Genomic DNA, 22,480 nt, shown 5'->3' with positions numbered 1-22,480 from the left:
AGGTGAGTCTGGTTTAAAGAAAAACAAATTCCAACTTTTCTCAATGCCCATCTCTACCCACCTGTTCTACGATGAGCCAGATCCTTTCTACGTCCTAAGTCACACCCTAATCCATCTACCTTCTACTGTGTTCTCCTAGAAACTTAGTACAGTAGGTATTTAGTAAAATAATAATAATAATAATGGTATTTGATAAGTACTTACTATGTGCCAGGCACTGTACTAAGCACTGAGGTGGATACGAACAAATAGGGTTGGACACAGTCCCTGTCCCGCATGGGGCTCAAAGTCTTAATCCCCACTCTAAAGATGAGGTAACTGAGGCACAGAGCAGTTAAGTGACTTGCCCAAGGCCACACAGCAGACATCTGTTGACTGATTGATCAGTCCAAAATTGGGCAAGTAGGGAGATAATAATGATGGTTAATAATCAATCAATGGTATTTACTGAGCACTTACTGTGTGCAGAGCACTCTCTGAAGTGCTTGGGAAAGTACAACACAACAGAGCTGGTAGACACATTCCCTGCCCACAAGCTTGCAGTTGAGTCTAACAATAATAATAAAAATATGTTGTTATATATCATTAATTGTGGATAGTAATCCTTGTAGCATTTGTTAAGTGCCTGTTATGTCATAAGCAATTAGATTGGACAATGCTCCCTGTCCCAATGTAAAAACCTGTTTCCTGGAGGGAGGGGAGGCTATTCCACTTCAATATGGAGAAGATCTGCTGACTTTATCTGCATGACATCAGTGAGTATCAGAAAGAAGGGCTGGGAGCATTTCGGGGACCAGGAAAAATGATTGCAGGCCTCGTGATTTCATTTTAACCTTCTGAAAGCATACTGATCCATCCCACCTAATTCCTTCCACACTGGCTCCTCTCTGCAGGGCACAAGGTGATGGAGAGAAACCACCCAGGACAGCAGCGGAGGCGGGGGCACACTCAGTTATGGAGGTCTCCATTAGCTCTGCAGGCACCTTTTAAGAGCTGAGGAAATGCCTTCCTGCTAATGGGGGTTTGGTGAGTTTGCTCAACTTGAGAACACACCCCAGCTCTGAGGGAGAGCTGCAAGTGGCCCAACCTCTCAGCTGAAAAGGATCCACTGGGTAATGAAGCTATGAATCACCCTCCATCACTGAAGCGGAGGGAGCTATTAAAGCCAGAAGCCCTAGGTGGTAAAATGCTTTGCCTTTTCAGTTAACACCTCTCTTTTCTCTGGTTGCTATTTTTGGAAGGGCCAGTTCTGTTTTGGACATCATGACTGATGTTCTGATTTTAAGTGGTGGCAAAGACAAGCTAGCCCCACTTGGTAATTATATGGTGGGTGGAGGGAAGGAGGGAGAATATGAACCTGTGTATGTGTGTATTTGTGTATGAAATCTTTCTTCTCCAGATCTCAAAGCACTGGCATTTGTATGACTGAATTTGACTCATCCTTGGGAAGAGATTGAGTCCTCCATCCCTGTCTCTGAATGCCTAAGGCAAGGGACTGAAAAGAAGAGGTAGTTCAACTCTGGGGCAGAGGGATCCAAGGTGGCCAGAGAAGTTTGAGGATAGCTTCTGCCTCCTTTCCACTGACTGTAAGTTCTTCAAGGGCAGGGAACAGGTCTTTCGGGTCAACTGCGTGTTTCCCAGGGGCTAAAAACAGTGGAGAGCAGGTGCTCAGTAAATAATTATGGTATTTGTTAAGCACTTACTATGTACTAAACAGTTTGCTAAGTGTGGGGTAGGTATGAGATAAATTGGACACAAGTTGGACACAAACTCCTCACCCTGGGCTTCAAGGCTATCCATCACCTCGCCCCCTCCTACCTCACCTCCCTTCTCTCCTTCTCCAGCCCAGCCCGCACCCTCCGTTCCTCCACCGCTAATCTCCTCACCGTACCTTGTTCTCGCCTGTCCCACCATCGACCCCCGGCCCACGTCCTCCCCCGGGCCTGGAATGCCCTCCCTCTGCCCATCCGCCAAGCTAGCTCTCTTGTTCCCTTCAAGGCCCTACTGAGAGCTCACCTCCTCCAGGAGGCCTTCCCAGACTGAGCCCCTTCCTTCCTATCCCCCTCGTCCCCCTCTCCATCCCCCCCATCTTACCTCCTTCCCTTCCCCACAGCACCTGTATTTATGTATGTTTGTACATATTTATTACCCTATTTATTTATCTTACTTGTACGTATCTATTCTATTTATTTTATTTTGTTAGTATGTTTGGTTTTGTTCTCTGTCTCCCCCTTTAAGACTGTGAGCCCAATGTTGGGTAGGGACTGTCTCTATATGTTGCCAATTTGTACTTCCCAAGCGCTTAGTACAGTGCTCTGCACATAGTAAGCGCTCAATAAATACGATTGACAAATGGGGTTCGGTGTCTAATTCAGTTGTAAACCCCTTGAATGAATGAATCGATAGAATTTATTGGGCCGGAGCCAGAGAAAGAGACCGATGAAGAATGGCTAGAGAGGAAGGAGGAAAGCCAGGAGGGAATTCCGCTAACTTTGTATGGATATAAGGAGGTGTGCCTCTTTGCCAGGCTGACTGAGGTTCATGCTCCCCGAGGAGGCCATTTCAGAGCTCGACTGCCCAGTCCTATTTGTCTTTCAATCTGCCTGGAGGCTGGCAGCCGAGACCACTGCGGTACTGGGCTGGGCCACATTGGGTGGGCAGTCTGAGCCTTGGACCTGCTGCTTGGCTCACCCTCTTGGATTCTGAATCCACTAAGGGATGGGGACTGTCTGAATAGCAGTAGGAAAAAAAAAAAATCGATTGATCCATGGTATCTGAGTGCTTACTTTGTGAAGAATATTGTACTAAGTCCTTGGGAAAGTACAATAATAAGAGTTGGTAGACTCCATCCAATTAATCAATCATATTTGAGTACTTACTGTGTGAGGAGCAACTTACTAAGCACTTGGAATAGTAATATTTAACAATATAACAGACATCTTCCCTGCCCATGAGTTTACAGCCTAGAGGGTGAGCTCTTATCCAAAAGGAGTTCATAATCCACAGGGGGAGACAGGCATTAAAATAGATTAATAGTAATGATGGCATTTGTTAAGCACTTACTATGCGCAAAGCACTGTTCTGAGCCCTGTGGGGGGGGATACAAGGTGATCAGGTTGTCCCACATGGGGCTCACAGTCTTAATCCCCATTTTACAGATGAGATAACTGAGGCTCGGATAAATTAAGTGACTTGCCCAAGGTCACACAGCAGACATGTGGTGGAGCTGGGATTAGAACCCATGACCTCTGACTCCAAAGCCCGGGCTCTTTCCACCAAGCCACACTGCTTCTATATTTTAGGAGTCAGGAAATATTCTATTCTGTGTCATTGCCCTGCTGTGTGACCTTGGGCAAATAACAACCTCTCTGAGCCTGTTTTCTCATATGTAAAATGACAAGATACCTGCTCTCTCAACCCTAGATTGTGCCCTATGTGGGAAAAGGACTATGTCTGAACTGCTCATTTGTGCTTTCCCCAGTAATTAGCATAGTGCTCAGCACACAGTAAATGCTAATAAGTTCCATAACGAGTCTCAATGTCCCCTACCCTGACTCTATTTCCCCGTTTCTGGACTATGAGCTCGTCGTTGGCAGGGAAGGTCACTGTTTATTGTGGTATTGTACTTTCCCATGTGCTTAGTACAGTGCTCGGCATTCAGTAAGCGCTTAATAAATACGATTGAATGAATGAATTTGAAGGGTGGAGCTGTTTCTTAGCTTGCACCCATGGAGAAACAGTAGTTGGACCCAATGACCAGATACCATCAATCAACCAATCAATAATATTTATTGAGCACTTATTCAGTCAGTCAATTATATTTGAGTGCTTACTGTGTGCAGAGCACTATTCTTAAACCCTTGGGAGAGGACACTATAAAAATGGACATTCCCTGCCTAAAGTAAACTCTCTGGAAAGAACAATACAACAGAGTGGTAGACATGATCCCTGCCCACAAGGAGTTTGCAGTCTACAGGGAGAGACTGAGATTAAAATAGATTAGGGATAGTGGAATTAGAATAGACAAATTCCCAATACCCCTCGCCAGCCCCTCTCTCTCTCTGTCTCTCCACCTCAGCAGAGCCCTTTAACGAGTAGGGAATCTGACTCAGTAATGGTGGCAGGAGAGACAAGAACCATCAATCAGGGAAGCAACGTGGCTTAGTGGAAAGAACACGGGTCTGGGACCTGGGTTCTAATCCCAGCTCTGCCACATACCTGCTGTGTGACATGGGCAAATCGCTTCACTTCTCTGTGCCTTAGTTCCCTCGTCTGCAAAATGGAAATTCAATACCTGTTCTCCCTCCTGTTTAGGCTGCGAGCTGTGTTGGACCCAATTATCTTCTATCTACTCCAGCACTTAATGCGGTACTTGACATGTAGTAAGTGTAACAAATACCTCAATTATTATTATTATTGCTCCAAGTCACACATCAGACAAGTGGCAATTACCGGATTAGATCGCGTGGCTCAGTGGAAAGAGCCCGGGCTTTGGAGTCAGAGGTCATGGGTTCAAACCCCAGCTCTGCCAACTGTCAGCTGTGTGACTTTGGGCAAGTCACTTCACTTCTCTGGGCCTCAGTGACCTCATCTGTAAAATGGGGATGAAGACTGTGAGCCCCCCATGGGACAACCTGATCACCGTATAACCTCCCCAGCACTTTGCACATAGTAAGCGCTTAATAAATGCCATTATATGTATATAATATATATATATATATATATTATAAATAATAGTTTACTCCTCCTCCTACCCGACTCCTGAACTTGCCCACAGAGACTCACACTCAAATCCCAGTCCCCCCTTCCAGGGCCAGTTCCAAACCAAACTGTTGCAAGAGAACTGTTGTGGTGAGAAGCAGAGTGGTCTAGTGGATAGATTCAGGAGGACCTGGGTTTTAATCCCAGCTCTGCCATCTGTCTGCTGTGTGACCCTGGGCAAGTCACTTAACTTCTCTGGGCCTCAGTGACCTCATCTGTAAAATGGGGAGCCCCACGTGGGACAGGGACTGTGTCCAACCCAATCTGCTTGTATCCACCCCAGCACGTAGTTCAGTGCCCGGCACATAGTAAGCGCTTAACAAATACCATCATTATTATTATAGACTTGTCCAGTGAATGCAGAGGGCTGTACAGGACACACAACATCCTGGTCCAACTCCTCCCACCCTAACAGAAGACTGTCCCTCTTGCCATCCTCGTCGACTTTGCTGATTAAAAAGGACAGAAGCTTCCCAGTCCCCCTCCGTGCCTATGTGCTTTAAAAGCTTCCAGCAACCTTGGAGATCCATCTAGGCCACGCCGCTCTCTCAGCCTGGAGCCAGCTAGGGAAAAGAGTCACTTCTGACTGATGCGCTAAAACATTCGCTGGGGAGATGGGGACAAAGAGACATTCACGCTCTGCCCTTTCTCATGGGCAGTTGACCCGGAATCGACCCATTCCCCACCCGTGAGTCACCAGGCCCTGCCATACTGGCTCCATTGTGCCAGAGGAGGAGCGAGCTGCGCCTAGAGACTTCACCCAACGGGGACCCGGGCTCAGGAAGCCGAAGGTGTTTCCTACAAGCCCTTGGGAAGGCTCCGGGCCAGAATGCAGCCCATCCCTTCTGGCCTCCTGCCAGGGTTGCTTGCCTTAATGGGGAACCCCCAGGATTTGGGGGCCTGAACACATTCACTTCTCTGGGCACAAGCAGAGGCTGCCCAGCAAAAGAACCTATCACCCTGTGTATGACAATGGCAGGCTTCGGAGAACCCACCAGCCACAGTGCTTAGTTTGCACCTATCTTGGAGTCTGGGGCAGGGACAAGTCCATGCATCAAGCAACAACACCCTGATCCTGGCAGCATTGTGCATTACTGCATAAAAATAAAAAAAAAAAAAACCAAGATCAGCAGAATGTCATCGTGGTCCTTCTCATACAAAACAACCATTTTATCAGATTATTTTGTGTTAGACCTGCCCACTCCACACTGTAGAAGCAGTGTGGCTTAGTGGAAAGAACACAGGACTGGGAATCAAAAGACCTGGGTTCTAATCCCAGCTCTGCCACTTGTCTGCTCTGAGACCTTGGGCAAATTATTTAACTTCTCCGTGGGTCAGTTTTCTCATCTGTAAAAGATAAACTGTATGGTTTCCCTCCCCCTTGGACTGTTAGCCCTATGTGGGACAAGATTATCTTGAATCTAGCATAGTGCTCGGGACAGAGTTAGCTCTTAAATACCACAATTATTACTAATAATGTTTTTTTTTAATGTAGTGCTTTGAAGCAGCGGCTCAGAGATATCTTCTCAGAGAGATTTCTTCAAGAAACTTTAAAGCAACCTACATTTCTGTTATAGCTTTTTTCCAAGAAGCTCAAAGCTTTATCCTCCTAATATCCTTGTGAGTAGGTAGGAAGTAGGCCTTTAATCAGCTCTCTCTCCCTCCTACTTATCCACTCTCTACTTCACTTCTGCTTGTACTCTTCTTCTTCTTAAACTAACCAACTCATTGTGCCTCATTCTCATCTCTCCCACTGCCAACCCACGGAATGTGCCTGTTATATTGTTTTATTGTACTCTCCCGAGTGCTTCACACAGTGCTCTGCACCCAAAAGGCACTCAATAAATACGATCGACTGACTGCTCCCAACCCCCTACTTCCACAGGGCTCCCTCCCCCCTTTAAACCTGACAACCATGGTTCCCCTTAAGTTCCAAGCCCTTCTGAAATCACATCACCACCAGGAGACCTTCTCTGATTAATTTATAATCACCCCAAGTTCCTCCCTTGGCAAATTGCCATTTAAGCACTTCTGCGCCACCTAAGCACTGGTGCACTCAACTTCCCACAGCACTTGGTAATAATTGGGGTATTTGTTAAGCATTTACTACGTGTCAAGTACTTTACTAAACATTGAAAGAGATGCAAAATAATTAGGTTGGTCACAATCCTTGTCCCACACTGGGCATCCAGTCTAAGTAGGAAGGAGCAGGTGAGGAAACTGTGGCACAGATAAGTGACTTGCCCAAAGCCACACAGCCAGCAAGGGGCAGAGCCAGGACTGAAACCCAGGTCCTCTGACTCCCAGTCCCAGGCAGTGAAGTCCAGTGTTCCCTGTCCCCCAGTGTCACATCTGTTATGAACCCCAAAGTACGAACCGTACTTTGCACATAGCAAGAGCCAATCCATATGATCACTATTGCAAAAACAACTCTGTCCCGCTTTTACCCTCTTAACCACTGGTGTCTGGGTAATATTCACCCCACCTGGCAGGGAGCCAGAAAAAGGGCATCACTGGATTTTCATGGGCACGGTGACACATTTATTTGATAAAATCTCACCATCCACATCTTCTTTGAATCAAAGGACAACAAAAAACCTGGTTTCTAATCCCTGTTCTGCCACTTGTCATCTGTGTGACCTTGGACCTTCTAGACTGTGAGCCTACTGTTGGGTAGGGACTGTCTCTATATGTCGCCAACCTGTACTTCCCAAGCCGTCAGTACACTGCTCCGCACACAGTAAGCGCTCAATAAATACGATTGATTGATTGATTGATTGGACAAGTCACTTCACTTCTCTGTGCCTCAGTTACCTCATCTGTAAAATGGGGACTGAAACTGAGCCCCATTTGGGAAAGGGACTGCGTCCAATCTGATTAGCTTGTACCTACCCCAGTGCCCGGCAAATATTAAGTGCTTTACAGATACCAAAAAAACCACCCCACCCAAAACAGACCACTAAGGTTGATACTGAAAGAGGCTCACAGAGTTCAGAGGCCTGCTCTCTGCATTTTATAGTGCTATAAATCGGAATCGGAATCAATATCCCTGATATTGAGATGAAACAGGGATAACTGGTGAGCGGGGAGAGTGGGTGAGGCACTAGGGAGAGAGGGGGAAGGGGCAGAGAAATCTCAAAAAATAATGATTCTGAGGGCGGAAATTGTGTCTACCAACTAACCTGTGCCGTACTCTCCCAAAGGCTTAGTACAGGACTCTGCACACAGCAAGGGCTCAATAAATAGCACTGATTGATTGAGGAAAGGGACCAAAATTCTTGGAGAACTAGAACTCAGCCATGCTTTGGCAGTGTCAGATGGTTGGGGGCCTCTGCTGGAGAATTCAAGACAACTGAAACTGTAGAAGAGCCAGGCAGACACACTAGAGTCTCACACATCATAAACTCACCCACACAGAACTTGCTTCTCTCCATCTTCATTCTACGTGTCCCCTTGACGCTCCTGCTCTGAACAGTGACTGGCAAACCTGCATTTCCGGCCTGCTAGTTCTAGGGGAATCCACCAGTGACTATTAGCAATCATTTTATAGCCCTGAACTTTTAAGGTAAACTGGATCTCATCTTCTATTATCTCTCTGCTATTCAACATGTTTTAAATCAAGCTGCAGAAGGGAAAGGAGCCAAACAAGCCGGAGCTCTCAAGGACTAGCTGGCAGAATTGTACCATTTAAACCCCCTAGTTCCGAATGTGGAAAGTGAATTAGAGGCTCACCCTTGTCCCTCATCTTTTCAGCTTCCTTCACTCTATCAATCTAACCTAACTGCACCTTTCTCATCACTCTCCTGCCTCTGTGTGGAATTTCCCACTCAAATCTGCCTAACCACATTCCGCCCATCTTCAAACCTCTCCTGAAAAGCCAGGAGGGGAACAGGTCTACCAACTTTGATGTATCGTTATGGGCGGGGAACATGTCTACCAACTTTGTGGTATCGTACCCTCCTAAGCGCTTCGTACCATACTCTTAGTACCATACTTAGAGGAGCAGCGTGGCTCAGTGGAAAGAGCCCGGGCTTTGGAGTCAGAGGTCAGGGGTTCAAATCCCGTCTCTGCCGCTTGTCAGCTGGGTGACTTTGGGCAAGTCACTTCACTTCTCTGGGCCTCAGTTACCTCATCTGTAAAATAGGGATTAAGACTGTGAGCCCCCCACGGGACAACCTGATCACCTTGTAACCTCCCTAGCGCTTGGAACAGTGCTTTGCACATAGTAAGCGCTTAATAAATGCTATCATTATTATTATTCTACTCTTGCACACAGTAAGTGCTCAATCAATAAGACTGAGTGATTGATTGGTTGCCTCAAGGCCCCATAGCAAAGTTCTAATAGCCCAGCCAATCTTACTTAAGCAGTGAGAGTGAAACCAGAGATACAAGGAAGTGTTCCCCTTCGCTAGACACTCCCTGTCTCCTGGTCACTGGGGGTCCTCCATCACAGACTGGGGGGCAACCCAGTGAGGGCAGAGCCCTTGGAAAGGGCCTTGCCCCTGGACCAACTGGCAGGAGGAAGGGGCTTGCTTGTGGGATTCCTTTCTTGGACCCAGGAGAGCTTGGTACTTACCTCTCGCTTTACAGAGCAAAGCTGGCTGGGAAGGAAGAGGACATCGAGGAAGGGCTAGGAGTGAAGAATGGAGTCCTCCGTTTCACGCCACAGAAGGGACAGGGGTTCCTGCTTGACCCCTACTCAGTTCTAGCCAGGTTCCTACTCTGGGGTTTATAACAGACGTGTCACTGGAAGACAGGGACCACTGGAATTCACTGCCCAGTCAAATCAGAAGCTGTCATACTTCGTCTTGTTCACCTGAGAAGCAGCGTGGCCTAGTGGATAAAGGACCTGCTTCGGAGTCAGAAGGACCTGGGTTCTAGTTCTGGCTCTGCCACTTGTCTGCTGTATGACCTTGGGCCTCACTTCTCTGGGCCTCAGTTCCCTTATCTGAAAAATGGGGATTAAGAGTGTAAGTCCTATATGGGGCAGGGACTTTGCCCAACCCGATTAACTCACATCTACCCCAGTGCTTAGAACAGTGCTTGGCACATAGTAAGCACTTAACTAGTACTATGACTATTAATTATTATTCTGAGGGACCAAAAAAAATAAATAAATAAAACAAAGGGAACAAAGAACGTAAAGAACTTTTTTTGGCATTATTTCTCCCTAAGGCTCCTCCATATACCGTCTCCATAGCCCACCAGTTTAAAGTCAGTCTGTCAGGGAGTTAAGAGCCCCTCCTGCTCTTGGCTGTCACATGATCTTCACGGTCTTGAGCATGTCCGACAGGACATACGTGCTGTCCCAGCCTCTCCCGGGCTTCCTCAGCGTTTTCTCCAAGGCCCGGGCCATCTCCAGCAGCTCTGAGGTAGCCAGCTTCCGTTTGGGATGGAGTTGGCAGAACAGGATCTCGTTGACTTCCCCCTCGATCTTCCGGATGTACAGCAAGGGGAACACCTCCTTGAGCCCGGCCAGCACCGAGTTCTTCAGGCCTGAGTCCCGGCACACCAAATTCAGGACAAAGACACCTGCCAGGGCAGAGAGGAAGGAGGCTGCAGTCACGGGAAGCAGGGCAGAGGTGGTAGCGATGGAAGCTTCTCTCAAAATCTCGTGGGAAATGTAGTTCTGTACTTTGCCCACCTTGGCTGCCTGACATTTTCTGATTTCCTTACTAATTCTCCCCTGCTGTGATGCTCTCCGTTACTTTTTATTGTGATTGCTGCTGCCTCTTTCCTCCTTTCTTGCTTTTTTGATAGGCAGGCAATTTACGGCCCTCCCCATCTCTTCCTCCCTCAGATTCCAACTGCAGAACTGTCCTGAGCGTAATGCCGGGCTACAACAAAGGTCAGGCCAGCTTCTCTGAAGCATTCCTCGGCTTTACGTTCGTAATATCAAGATGATAGGACGTATTAATGGGAAGGTAATGAGGAAGGCTTCAAAGTTGCCTCAAAATAACTATCGTAAAAATCTTAGGAAACGGGCAGTTCTGCAGGTCCCCCCCACAGAAGTGATTAATGGCGAAAGGAGATGGTAACAGATACACGGAGATAAGGGGAAAGATGACTGGAGGGACAAAAGCATTGTTTTAAAGCATCAGATTTTAGAATGTCTTTAATCATGGACTATCTAATATTGGAACAATATAGCAGATACACACTCAGTTGTACCCGAGGGTATATGGATGCAGTGTGGTGTAGTGGAAAGAACCCAGGCCTGCAAGTCAGAGGACCTGAGTTCTAATCCCAACTCTGTCGCTTGTCTGCTGCGTGACCATGGACAAGTCACTTAACTTCTCTGTGCCTGAGTGTTCTCCCCCCTACTCAGACTGTGAGCCTCACGTGGGACAGGGACTGCATCCGACCCAGCATTTAGAACAGTGCTTGCTGCGTAATAAGCACGTATATATTGTTGTTAGAAAACAAGGCCTCTTCCCTTTCTTGCAGTCTCCATCTCCATTTTCCATACCTTCAGGTGCCAGGATACTTTTCACTTTTTGCAGGAAATCTTTGTCCACAAAGGCGGGGGGTGGACAACTTATGCCCAGTGCTGGATCCTTACTGTCAACATCAAACATAATGACGTCGTACTGAGTTTGTGCTAGAGATTGACAGGAGAGAAAAGGAGAGCCATGGGATAAAAGAACAATGTCTACAGCACCCTGCTTGCCAGAATCAATCAACCAATCACGCTATCGTAGTTATCGAGAGCCTTCTGGGTGCACAGCACTGTAGTCATGGCATTTATTAAGTGCTTACTATGTGCAAAGCACTGTTCTAAGCGCTGGGGAGGTTACAAGGTGATCAGGTTGTCCCACGGAGGGCTCACAGTCTTAATCCCCATTTTACAGATGAGGTCCTTGAGGCACAGAGAAGTGACTTACCCGAAGTCACACAGCTGACAATTGAGATAATTTTGGTATTAAATAGTAATACTGATAATAATGTACTAAGTAATTATGTACTAAGTAATGCACTGTACTAAGTTCTTGGGAGAGTACAGTAATAGTAGGTGTGATCCCTGACTTCAAGGAGCTTGTGATCTAGAGGAGGAGATGGCTAGTACAATAAATGATAGCTGGGAAGAAATGGCGTATCAAGATAGGTAAAAAGGACCAGAACACCAGTTCGAGCACGTTCCGTTCAGCCACACTGCAGTGATTAAGTGGTCAAACCTGGCTTCAGTGTCCACAGCTGGGAGAGTACGGTCATGCCGTGCCGGCGGCACAACCACCCGCCCCCAATGCAGCGGGTTGGCCAACACTAAGCCACGGGGGTGCTTCTGGGAACCAGGAGCAAAGAAGCTGCCGGGAAATCGAAGCTCTGCCTCTCAGAAGCCTTTTTCTTCCCCATGTGAGCGTGGTTTCCAGGTGCCCAGGCTAAGAGGATGACCAATGCCCCAGGGTGCCCTAACCCCACACTCTGCCACTTGTCTGCTGTGTGACCTTGGGCAAGTCACTTAACTTCTCTGTATCTCAGTTCCCTCATCTGTAAGATGGGGACTAAGACTGTGAGCCCTATGAGGGACAGGTACTGTGTCCAACCTGATTATCATGTATCTACCCCAGAACTTAGTACACAGCAAGCACTTAACAAATACCATTAAAAAACTAAACAAAGAAAACCCTCACAAGTACAGTGGAATTACCCATAACAGCTGGGAAGGTGTACTACACTCTCTCAAGCACTTAGTATTGTATTATATATTGCAGTTTTAGCGCTTTTATTGTACCCTCCCAAGTGCTTGGCACAGGGCTCTGCACACAGTAAGCACTTAATAAATCTGGAGTCGGAGGACCTGGGATCTACTATTGGCTCCACTACTCGCCTGTTGTGTGAACTTGGACGAGTCACCTAATTTCTCTGTGCCTCAGTTTCCTCATCTGTAAAACAGGGGAGCCAGTGCCTGTCCTCCCTTCTACTCTGACCGTGGGCCCCATGTGGGACAGAACTGTACCCCATCTGATTATCTGGTACCTCTCCCAAGCGCTCAGTACAGTGCTCTGCACGCAGTAACCACTCAATAAATATGACAATAAATGAATGAATACTCTAGTTCTTAGGATAGGGTTTGGCACATAGTAAGGTCTTAAAAAATGTAACTATCATTATTATTTAAATTATGATTGAGTGATTGATGGGGATGGGGATACGCTCCCTGGAGATCCTCTGGTTTTCCGCCCAACCGCCTCCCACTCCCGGCTGCTGCCGTTACCTTCTCCAGCCAGGCTGCTGATGTGATCCAGGCCATCGGCGATGTGGACCTTCAGCCGGTCACTCGGGGAGAAGCCGAACCAGCGGGTCGCCACCTCCAGCATGGAGGGGTCAATCTCCACAGCTTCGACGCGGGACTGCGAGAAGTGGTCGTGGATGAAGAGAGGCAGGCTGCCCCCACCCAGCCCCACCACCAGCACTACCACCGGGGCCTCTGCGACGAGACGACAAAGCATCACTTACGCGTGGCAACGCACCTGGAGGCTTCTGCGGGGCGAGCAAGGCGGGCCTCAGCCTGGCTCCGTCTTCCGAGAAAGCCCCGGAATTTCGGGGTCGGGAACTCTAAGGAAACGGTTTCACCCAGCGGCCGCTTCGGGGCTGGAAACCCAATCCGGTCCCAGATCCAGCAGATAAGGAGGCTGGCCCAGTGGAAAGAGTTCAGGTCCGGGGGGCAGAGGACCTGAGTTCAAATCTTGGCAGTGTCACTCGCCTGCTGTGTAGACCTCGGGTGAGTCATTTAACTTTAAATTTAACTCAGTTCTCCTGTTCTCCCTCCTACTTGGACCCCAAGTAGGGGTCAGGTACTGTGCCCAACCTGACTAGTATCTACCCCAGCGCTTAGAACACTTTTTGGCCCATAGTAAGCACTTAATGACTAGGATTTAAAAAAAAAAAAGAAAACTGGGTCTGTACTACTCTACCAAATGGGGCCCATCAGTAGTCTGGAAAGTAGATAAAATGACTCTTGGTTGAACAAATTGGAGCCCCTTTACTAGCCAAGCTGTAACTGCTGACCTTGGAGTGATTTCCCGTCAGAATCGCTCATTAGGCCAGACCTCTCACATACCCAGGCCTATTCTGCCCAAAATACAAGCCCCGGGAACGAGTCAACGGCTTCAACCGTGAAATCGCTGGGTCGGCGGACTCCACCTCTGCGAGGTCGCTGGCAGGCACAAGCCGGCAAACACTGTGGACTGTAGCAATGACGGTCCCACCAGCTAGTACAGAGGGGGCTCGGATCAATCCAAACGTGGTTGCTTGCGTAGCGGCCAGTCAACCAGGGTCCAAAGATGGAGACCCTCTCCAGTCAGTAACCTCCCAGACAGACCCTCATCAACAGAAACCGCAATCACAGGCACTTCCTGACCTGGGTGTCCCGGGTTATTCAGTGAGGAGGAGACAGTTCCAACAGTCATACTCGCTCCAAACGGCCACCTTTCTGGTCCTGAGGCAACTGATCAGGATCATTAACCCTCCGAGAACCGTCTAAGGTCTCTAACTCTCCCCCGTTCCTGTCCCTATCTTCCCTTGAGTAACCTACTGCGACAGACCTCATTCCTGAATTTGACCGAACCCACCTGGAACTTCCTGAACTCTCCACCTCCCCAACTCAAACGTTAGTCAGCAGTGGAAACTCTCACACCCTTCAGGGCTCTGAGCATCATCTCTTCCTACTCAGAATAAAGCTGCAAAGGGAGAGCCAAGGGTTCTGGTAAGACGCACGAAGAATGAGAAAGGATCTGCTGAAAAGATCTGATATATGTTGCCAATTTGTACTTCCCAAGCGCTTAGTACAGTGTTCTACACATAGTAAGCGCTCAATAAATACGATTGATGATGATGCTGAGGCTGGCACTTGATCTGAGCGACTCTATTAGACGCACCACCTCAACCGCCCTCTCGGATGCCATGTCGGGCCTGGGCTCCCTTAGGACAGACCCTTTGGGCTGGGTGGTGAGGCTGCTGGGCTTGGGATGAACAAAAATACAGGAAGCTCTGATTTTTTAATAAGAAAGGGGGGAGGAGGAGGAGGAGGAGGAGGAGGAGGAGGAGGAGGAAGAGGAGGAGGAGGAGGAGGAGGAGGAGGAGGAGGAGACCTCTCTGTGTCTGTCTGTGTTCCTCACCTGGAAGCAGCTCTGGGTCTCTCAGTAAAGACATCCCCGCAATCATGGCCTTGTGGTGTTCGCAGCACAGAAAGCTCTTGTCGATGGACTGAGTCGGGGGCGCCGGAGGATTATCGGGGGCACTGGCCGGGCGAGGTAGCTTCCTGTTCTTCTTCTGCTTTTTCTGGGCTAAGAGACATGGCGTTGGCACAGTCACTCAGTCTGGTGTACCCAACTCTTCGCCCAACTCCCCGCCCTTTTTGCCTAGTTGGCACCCAACTAAGTTCCCCAGCCTTCCCCACCTACCCTTGAGAGGCGGATCCATCAGCAGCCTGGCCTCTGACTGCACTACGTTCTGGTTGCTGAGGAAGATCAGCCGCCGAAAGTAGCGCGTGTCCTCTCCCTTCACGTCCTCGATGACGTAATCGCCGCTCAGGGGACTGCGGTCTCGGTGCTGAACGGTCCGGACCCCGATGTCTCCGCCCACCGACAAGAACGGCACCTGGAGGCCCAAGCACGGGAGATCCCGGGGACAAGTTCGGCTGAGGGGATTGCACAGACTCACGGGAAGGATGCGCCCGCTCCCCCCCGCTGCTGACAGAGGTATCGGGACAGGAAAAGAGCAAAGAAACTTCAACGGTTGGAACTGCTCTGAGGGTCCCAGGCAACAGCAACTCAAACGAGAAGAGGGAGGCCTAAGAAGCCTCTTTCATACCTCTCCGGGACCACTTCCAGGGCCCTGTCTACACGAGGGATGTACCACTGACAGCCAGAGAGAGTTAATGTTCCTCCCAAAGGGCTCCGACCTTGGGGCAGGGAGGCCCCTTGGGCCCTGGAGCAACAGAAGAGAGTCCCCAGCAGTTACCTGGTGCTGGGCCGGCAGGCCTGGCGGGGCCAGCTCCATGACCTTCCCCGACAGCTCAGCCTGGATGCCGTCCATCCCGTCGTACCGCTGCTCCCTGTGCAGGGCCACCGTGATCAGCCTCCTGAACCCCGCGCTGGCCGCCAGCTGCTTCCGGCCCTCTTCCGTCCCGAAGAGCCACTCCGTCTCTCGACCCTGGGGGACTGGGAAGAGTCCGGTGTCAGGAGACCAGCGAGGCATGGGGAAAAGGACACCGGGCTTTCGTCCCACCATAAGGCAACCCCGTGGGAAGGAAGCAAAGGAGCAATCTACAGGGCCAGTAGCACCCGAGAAATCTCCCAAAACAATCACCTGTGTCCTCTCCCACCCCCCATCGGTGGAAGACCCCCAGGCTGTCCCCGCTCTGCAGAGTGAAGCCCAGGATCCAGAATACCAACAGAGGAGGTGGCAGTGGGGTGGGAAGCTCCATTTTCAAGCCATTTGGGACAGCACTCACAAACCTGCCAACTGGGGGCCCAGGGATTCCAGGGGGAGGCTCTGGGGCCCCTTCCAGCAGCCCAGGATTTACCCAAGACCCCCAAGTTCTGCAAGGTGGGCCCACTGGTGTGTTCATCCACATTTTGATGAACAGAAACAAAAGAAATGCCCCAGGTCGGGCCCCGCCCCCACCTCTTCCAATTCTGGCGGTGGGGTGGAATTCTCTAACCAAAGATAAAGCTCACCTTCACACCTGGAATTATAGGCACTTATTCTATTGTAGTAATAATAATAACTACTATGGTATTGTTAAGCGCTGGCCATGCACTGCTCTAAGAGCTGGGGTGGATACAAGCAAATCAGGTTGGACACAGTCCCCGTCCCACATGGGACTGACGGCCTCGATCCCAATTTCACAGATGAGTAACTGGCTCAGAGAAGGGAAGTGACTTGCCAAAGTTCACGCAGAAGACAAGTGGCGGACCTGGAATTAGAACCCGTGACTTTGTGACTCCCAGGGCCGTGCTCTAGCCACTATGCCATCCCGCTTCTTAGCGCAATGCTCTGTGCACAGTAAGTGCTCCATCGACAGCCTTAATTGAGGGGCTGTTCCCCAACCCTCGTCCTCTCCCACTCCTCCCCCTCCGCCCATTCAGGTGGGACAAGTACCCCCTCACCGATGAAGATGGCAAAGTGATTGTCGCGGGTCGGCTTTGCGGCGGGGCCGTCCAGCACGTGCAGCGTGTAGCGCGGCTCCCCGGTGCTCCCGTCGCACAGGTCCAGGGAAACGCTCGGCGGCCCCTCCTCGCGGCTCAGCCGGCCGCGGAGCCAGGCGTAGCGCTGCCGCTCCCTCACCGCCTCGGCCAGCCGCTCCGCGCTCTCCAGCCGCACCGGCTGGGCCTGCTCGTGGGGCCACAGCTCCAGGACCCTCACGGCCGAGCCGGGGACCGGCCTGGACTTGGTCATGACGAAGGCGAAGACGGGCAGGGAGAAGCGCGACCCCTCGCCCGGCCCGGCCCGGTCCCGGCCGCCGGTCGCCTGGTGAACCCTCACCATCCAGCCCTCGTGGGCAAAGTGGCCCACCGCCTTCTTCAGGACGTGGGCCTGGGCCAGGGAGAAGCAGAGGTAGCGGCCCCCGACCCGCAGGACCCGGCCCACTTCTGCCAGCATCCGGTCCACTCGCTCCAGCGTGGCCTCCTCCTCGTCCGTCAGGACGGCGTCCAGGGTGCCCTTGTCCAGCACCACCTGGAAATGCCCGTCCGGAAACTCCAGCCGGGTCACGTCCATCCGCAGGAAGCTCATGCGCGGCCGCCGGCCGGCGTTGCGCTCCTTCATCTGCTCGATGACCACCTCGCTGATGTCGATGTTCACGATGTCCTGGAAGCCCACGTCGTACAGCTGCTCGCTCAGCTCCGAGTTGCCGCAGCCGACCACCAGCACCTGAAGAGCCGGCAGGGGTTTGAAGCGGGTGAGGACTGCGTCTCCAATAGTGTTACACTGTGCTCTCCTGAGCGCTTTGTACAGTGCCCTGCACACAGTAGGCGCTCAATAAATCTGACTGACTGACAGGTCTCTCCTGGATCTCCAGGTGGAACAAAGAGGAACCGAGGAGCACGGGGAGAACCGGGCGGTCGGGGGGAAAGAAAAACTGGTGTCTACCGTCTGTAGTATTTTTGTTACTACAGACGGGCACTTAAATGCCATCATTATTATTATCAATACGGTGCCCGGCACGGAGTAAGCGCTTAACAAATACCATCATTACTAATACAGTGCCTGGCACAGAGTAAGCGCTTAAAAAATACCATCATTATTAATACAGTGCCTAGCACAGAGTAGCAATAATAATAATGATGATAAAAAATGATGGCATTTGTTAAGCGCTTACTATTTGCAAAGCACTGTTCTAAGCGCTGGGGAGAATACGAAGTGATCAGGTTGTTCCACGTGGGGCTCACAGTCTTCATCCCTATTTTCCAGATAAGGTAACTGAGGCTCCGAGAAGTTAAGTGACTTGCCCAAAGTCACACAGCAGACACGCGGCGGAGTCAGAACTTGAACCCATGACCTCTGACTCCCAAGTCCGGGCTCTTTCCTCTAAGCCACGCTGCTTCTCGAGCGCTTAAAAAATACCCATCATTATTAATACAGTGCCCAGTACAAAGTAAGCACTAAACCAGTCCGATAATTATTATTAATGGTATCATCATATTATCATAATTATCGTTATTATTATTGAGAAGCAGCGTGGCTCAGTGGAAAGAGCCCAGGCTTCGGAGTCAGAGGTCATGGGTCCAAACCCCGGTCTACCACTTGTCAGCTGTGTGACTTTGGGCAAGTCACCTAACTTCTCTGGGCCTCACTTACCTCATCTGTAAAATGGGGATTAAGACTGTGAGTCCCCGTGGGACAACCTGATCACCTTGTAGTAGTAATAATAATAACACTAATAATAATGGCATTTATTAAGCGCTTACTACGTGCAAAGCACTGTTCTAAGCGCTGGAAAAGTTCCAAGATGAGCAGGTTGTCCCACGGGGGTGCTCACAGTCTTCATCCCCATTTTACAGATGACGTAACTGAGGCCCAGAGAAGTGAAGTGACTTGCCCAAAGTCACCCATCTGACAAGTGGAGGAGCTGGGATTTAAACCCATGACCTCTGACTCCAAAGCCCGGGCTCTTTCCACTGAGCCACACTGCTTCTTGTAACCTCCCCAGTGCTTCGAACAGTGCTTTGCACATAGTAAGCACTTAACAAATACCAAAATTATTATTATTAAGTCACCTAACTTCTCTGGGCCTCAGTGCCCTCATCTGTGAAATGGCGATGAAGACTGTGAGCCCCCCGTGGGACAACCTGATCACCTTGTAACCTCCCCAGCGCTTGGAACAGTGCTTTGCACATAGAAAGCACTTAACAAATACCAAAATTATTATTATTAAGTCACCTAACTTCTCTGGGCCTCAGTGACCTCATCTATAAAATGGGGATGAAAACTGTGAGCCCCCCTGTGGGACAACCTGATCACCTTGTAACCTCCCCAGCGCTTCGAACAGTGCTTAGCACATAGTAAGAGCTTAACAAATACCAAAATTATTATTAAGTCGCCTAACTTCTCTGGGCCTCAGTGACCTCATCTGTAAAATGGGGATTCATTCATTCGTTCATTCAATCGTATTTATTGAGTGCTTACTGTGTGCAGAGCACTGTACTAAGCGCTTGGGAAGTACGAGTTGGCAACATATAGAGACGGTCCCTACCCAACAGTGGACTCGCAGTCTAGAAGGGGGATGAAGACTGTGAGCCCTTAACAAATACCAAAATTATTAAGTCACCTAACTTCTCTGGGCCTCAGTGACCTCATCTGTAAAATGGGGATGAAGACTGTGAGCCGCCCATGGGGCAACGTGATCACCTTGTAACCTCCCCAGCGCTTAGAACAGTGCTTTGCACATGGTATGGTAAGCGCTCCCCTGTCTTATCTCCTTCCTTTCCCCACAGCACCTGTATATATGTATATATGTTTGTATGTATTTATTACTCTATTTATTTATTTTACTTGCACATATCTATTCTATTTATTTTATTTTGTTAATGTTTTGTTTTGTTCTCTGCCTCCCCCTTCTAGACTGTGAGCCCGTTGTTGGGTAGGGACCGTCTCTAGACGTTGCCAACTTGTACTTCCCAAGTGCTTAGTCCAGTGCTCTGCACACAGTAAGTGCTCAATAAATACGATTGACTGATTGACTGATTGACCGTGAGCCCCCGTGGGGCAACATGATCACCTTGTAATTCCCAGTGCTTAGAACAGTGATTTGCACATGGTAAGCGCTCCCCCTCCTCCCCCTCTCCACCCCCCCCCCCGCTTACCTCCTTCCCTTCCCCACAGCACCTGCATATATGTATATATGTTTGTACGTATTTATTACTCTACTTTTATTTATTTTACTTGTACACATCTATTCTATTTTGTTAATATGTTTGGTTTTGTTCCCTGTCTCCCCCTTCTAGACTGTGAGCCCACTGTTGGGTAGGGACCGTCTCTATATGTTGCCAACTTGGACTTCCCAAGCGCTTAGTCCAGTGCTCTGCACACAGTAAGCGCTCAATAAATACGACTGATTGATTGATTGATTAATTGTTTTGTTGTCCGTCTCCCCCTTCCAGACTGTGAGCCCGCTGTTGGGTAGGGACCCTCTCTAGATGTTGCCAACCTGGACTTCCCAAGCGCTTAGTCCAGTGCTCTGCACACAGTAAGCGCTCAATAAATACGATTGATTGATTGATAAATACCATCATCATCATTATTATTATTCTTCTAAGGCTGGAGGGGCCTCCCGGCCCCCGTGCCCGTGTGGGCGCACGCTCCCGCGGCTGGGGGGGGGAGGATGGCGACTTCCTTCCCTTCCCCACAGCACCTGTATATATGTTTGTATATATTTATTACTCTATTTATTTATTTATCTTACTTGTACATATCCATTCTATTTATTTTATTTTGTTAGTATGTTTGGTTTCGTTCTCTGTCTCCCCCTTCTAGACTGTGAGCCCGCCGTTGGGTAGGGGCCGTCTCTAGATGCTGCCAACTTGGACTTCCCAAGCGCTTAGCCCAGTGCCCTGCACGCAGTAAGCGCTCAATCAATACGACTGATAATAATAATAACAATAATGGCATTTGTTAAACGCTTACTATGTGCCAAGCACTGTTCTAAGCGCCGGGGGGCGGGGGGGGAGATACAAGGCGATCAGGCTGTCCCGCATGGGGCTCACAGTCATAATCCCCGTTTTACAGACGAGGTAACTGAGGCTCCGAAAAGTGAAGTGACATGCCCAAAGTCACACAGCCGACAGGTGGTGGGGCCGGGATTCGAACCCATGACCTCTGACTCCAAAGCCCGGGCTCTTTCCAATCAATCAATCAATCAATCGTATTTATTGAGCGCTTACTATGTGCAGAGCACTGTACTAAGCGCTTGGGAAGTACAAATTGGCATCCCATAGAGACAGTCCCTACCCAACAGTGGGCTCACAGTCTAAAAGGGGGAGACGGAGAACGGAACCAAACATACCGACAAAATAAAATAAGTAGGATAGAAATGTCCAAGTAAAATAAATAAATAAATAGAGTAATAAATATGTACAACCATCTATACAGGTGCTGTGGGGAAGGGAAGGAGGTACGACGGGGGGATGGAGAGGGGGACGAGGGGGAGAGGAAGGAAGGGGCTCAGTCTGGGAAGGCCTCCTGGAGGAGGCCACTTCCACTGAGCCACGCTACTTCTTGATTGCCTCCATAAATAAAAATAAATACGCCTGATCGATAAACGCCATCATCATCATCATGATTATTATTATTACTCAAGGGCTGGAGGGGCCTCCCGGCCCCCGTGCCCTTTGTGGGCGGGCGGGCGCGCGCTCGGTCCTTACCCGGTCGCTGGGCCTGAGGTACTTGTGGAGGAGGGCGGCCAGCTGGCCGTAGGAGCCGTACCACTCGAAGGCTGCGGGGCCCCGCTGCCGGAAGAACTTCTCCCAGTAGGCCGCACAGCCGAAATCCTTACAGCTTCTCGGTAACAGGTTCATCGCGCCGCCGCCCCGCCCGCAGGACCGGGGACCGAGGCCCTCGACGACCTCCACGTGAGGGAGGCCGCTCCCCTCTGCCCGCCCGCCCGCCGACAGGCCGGCTCACGGGCACGAGCACGCACGCGGCGCGGGAGCGAGCGCGCACGCCCACGGGCGGGCCGGCGCGACGTGAGAGAGGCCGATCCCGCCTGCTCACGCGCACGCGCACGCTTACGGGCGGGCCAGCGCGACGTGAGGGAGGCCAGTCCTGCCTGCCCACGTGAACGAGCACGCACGCGGCGCGGGAGCGCGCGCGCACGTCCACGGGCGGGCCAGCGTGACGTGAGGGAGGCCGATCCCGCCTCCTCACGTTCACGAGCACGCACGCGGCGCGGGAGCGAGCGCGCACGTCCGCGCGCGGGCGAGCGCGACGTGAGGGAGGCCGCTCCCCCCTGCCCGCCCGTTCACGAGCACACGCACGCGGAGCGGGAGCGAGCGCGCACGCCCACGGGCGGGCCAGTGCGACGTGAGGGAGGCCGCTCCCGCCTGCCCACGTGCACGCGCACGCCCACGGGCGGACAAGCCGACGTGAGGGAGGCCGCTCCCGCCTGCCCACGTGCACGCGCACGCGCACGCGCGGGCCAGCGCGACGTGAGGGAGGCCAATCCCGCCTGCCCACGTGCACGAGCACGCACGCGGGAGCGAGCGCGCACGGGCGGGCC

The 22,480-nt window shown here is 50.6% G+C and overlaps 1 protein-coding gene across 1 annotated transcript; it reads right to left on the bottom strand.

The window, feature by feature from the left end:
* Positions 1-9,890: 9,890 nt before the first annotated feature.
* EEF1AKNMT (eEF1A lysine and N-terminal methyltransferase) lies at positions 9,891-21,799 on the bottom strand. The gene is made up of 8 exons (XM_038758467.1): positions 21,627-21,799; positions 16,875-17,637; positions 15,724-15,923; positions 15,165-15,360; positions 14,880-15,047; positions 12,977-13,189; positions 11,231-11,362; positions 9,891-10,293 (listed from the first exon to the last, which is right to left on the bottom strand). The coding sequence occupies exons 1-8, from the start codon at positions 21,777-21,779 to the stop codon at positions 10,019-10,021; spliced, it is 2,100 nt and encodes a 699-aa protein (XP_038614395.1). The 5' UTR covers positions 21,780-21,799; the 3' UTR covers positions 9,891-10,018.
* Positions 21,800-22,480: the final 681 nt, after the last annotated feature.

Source organism: Tachyglossus aculeatus, chromosome 16, assembly GCF_015852505.1.
Source record: "Tachyglossus aculeatus isolate mTacAcu1 chromosome 16, mTacAcu1.pri, whole genome shotgun sequence".
Classification (NCBI taxonomy): domain Eukaryota; kingdom Metazoa; phylum Chordata; class Mammalia; order Monotremata; family Tachyglossidae; genus Tachyglossus; species Tachyglossus aculeatus.
This window is presented reverse-complemented; position numbering and strand designations above follow the sequence as displayed.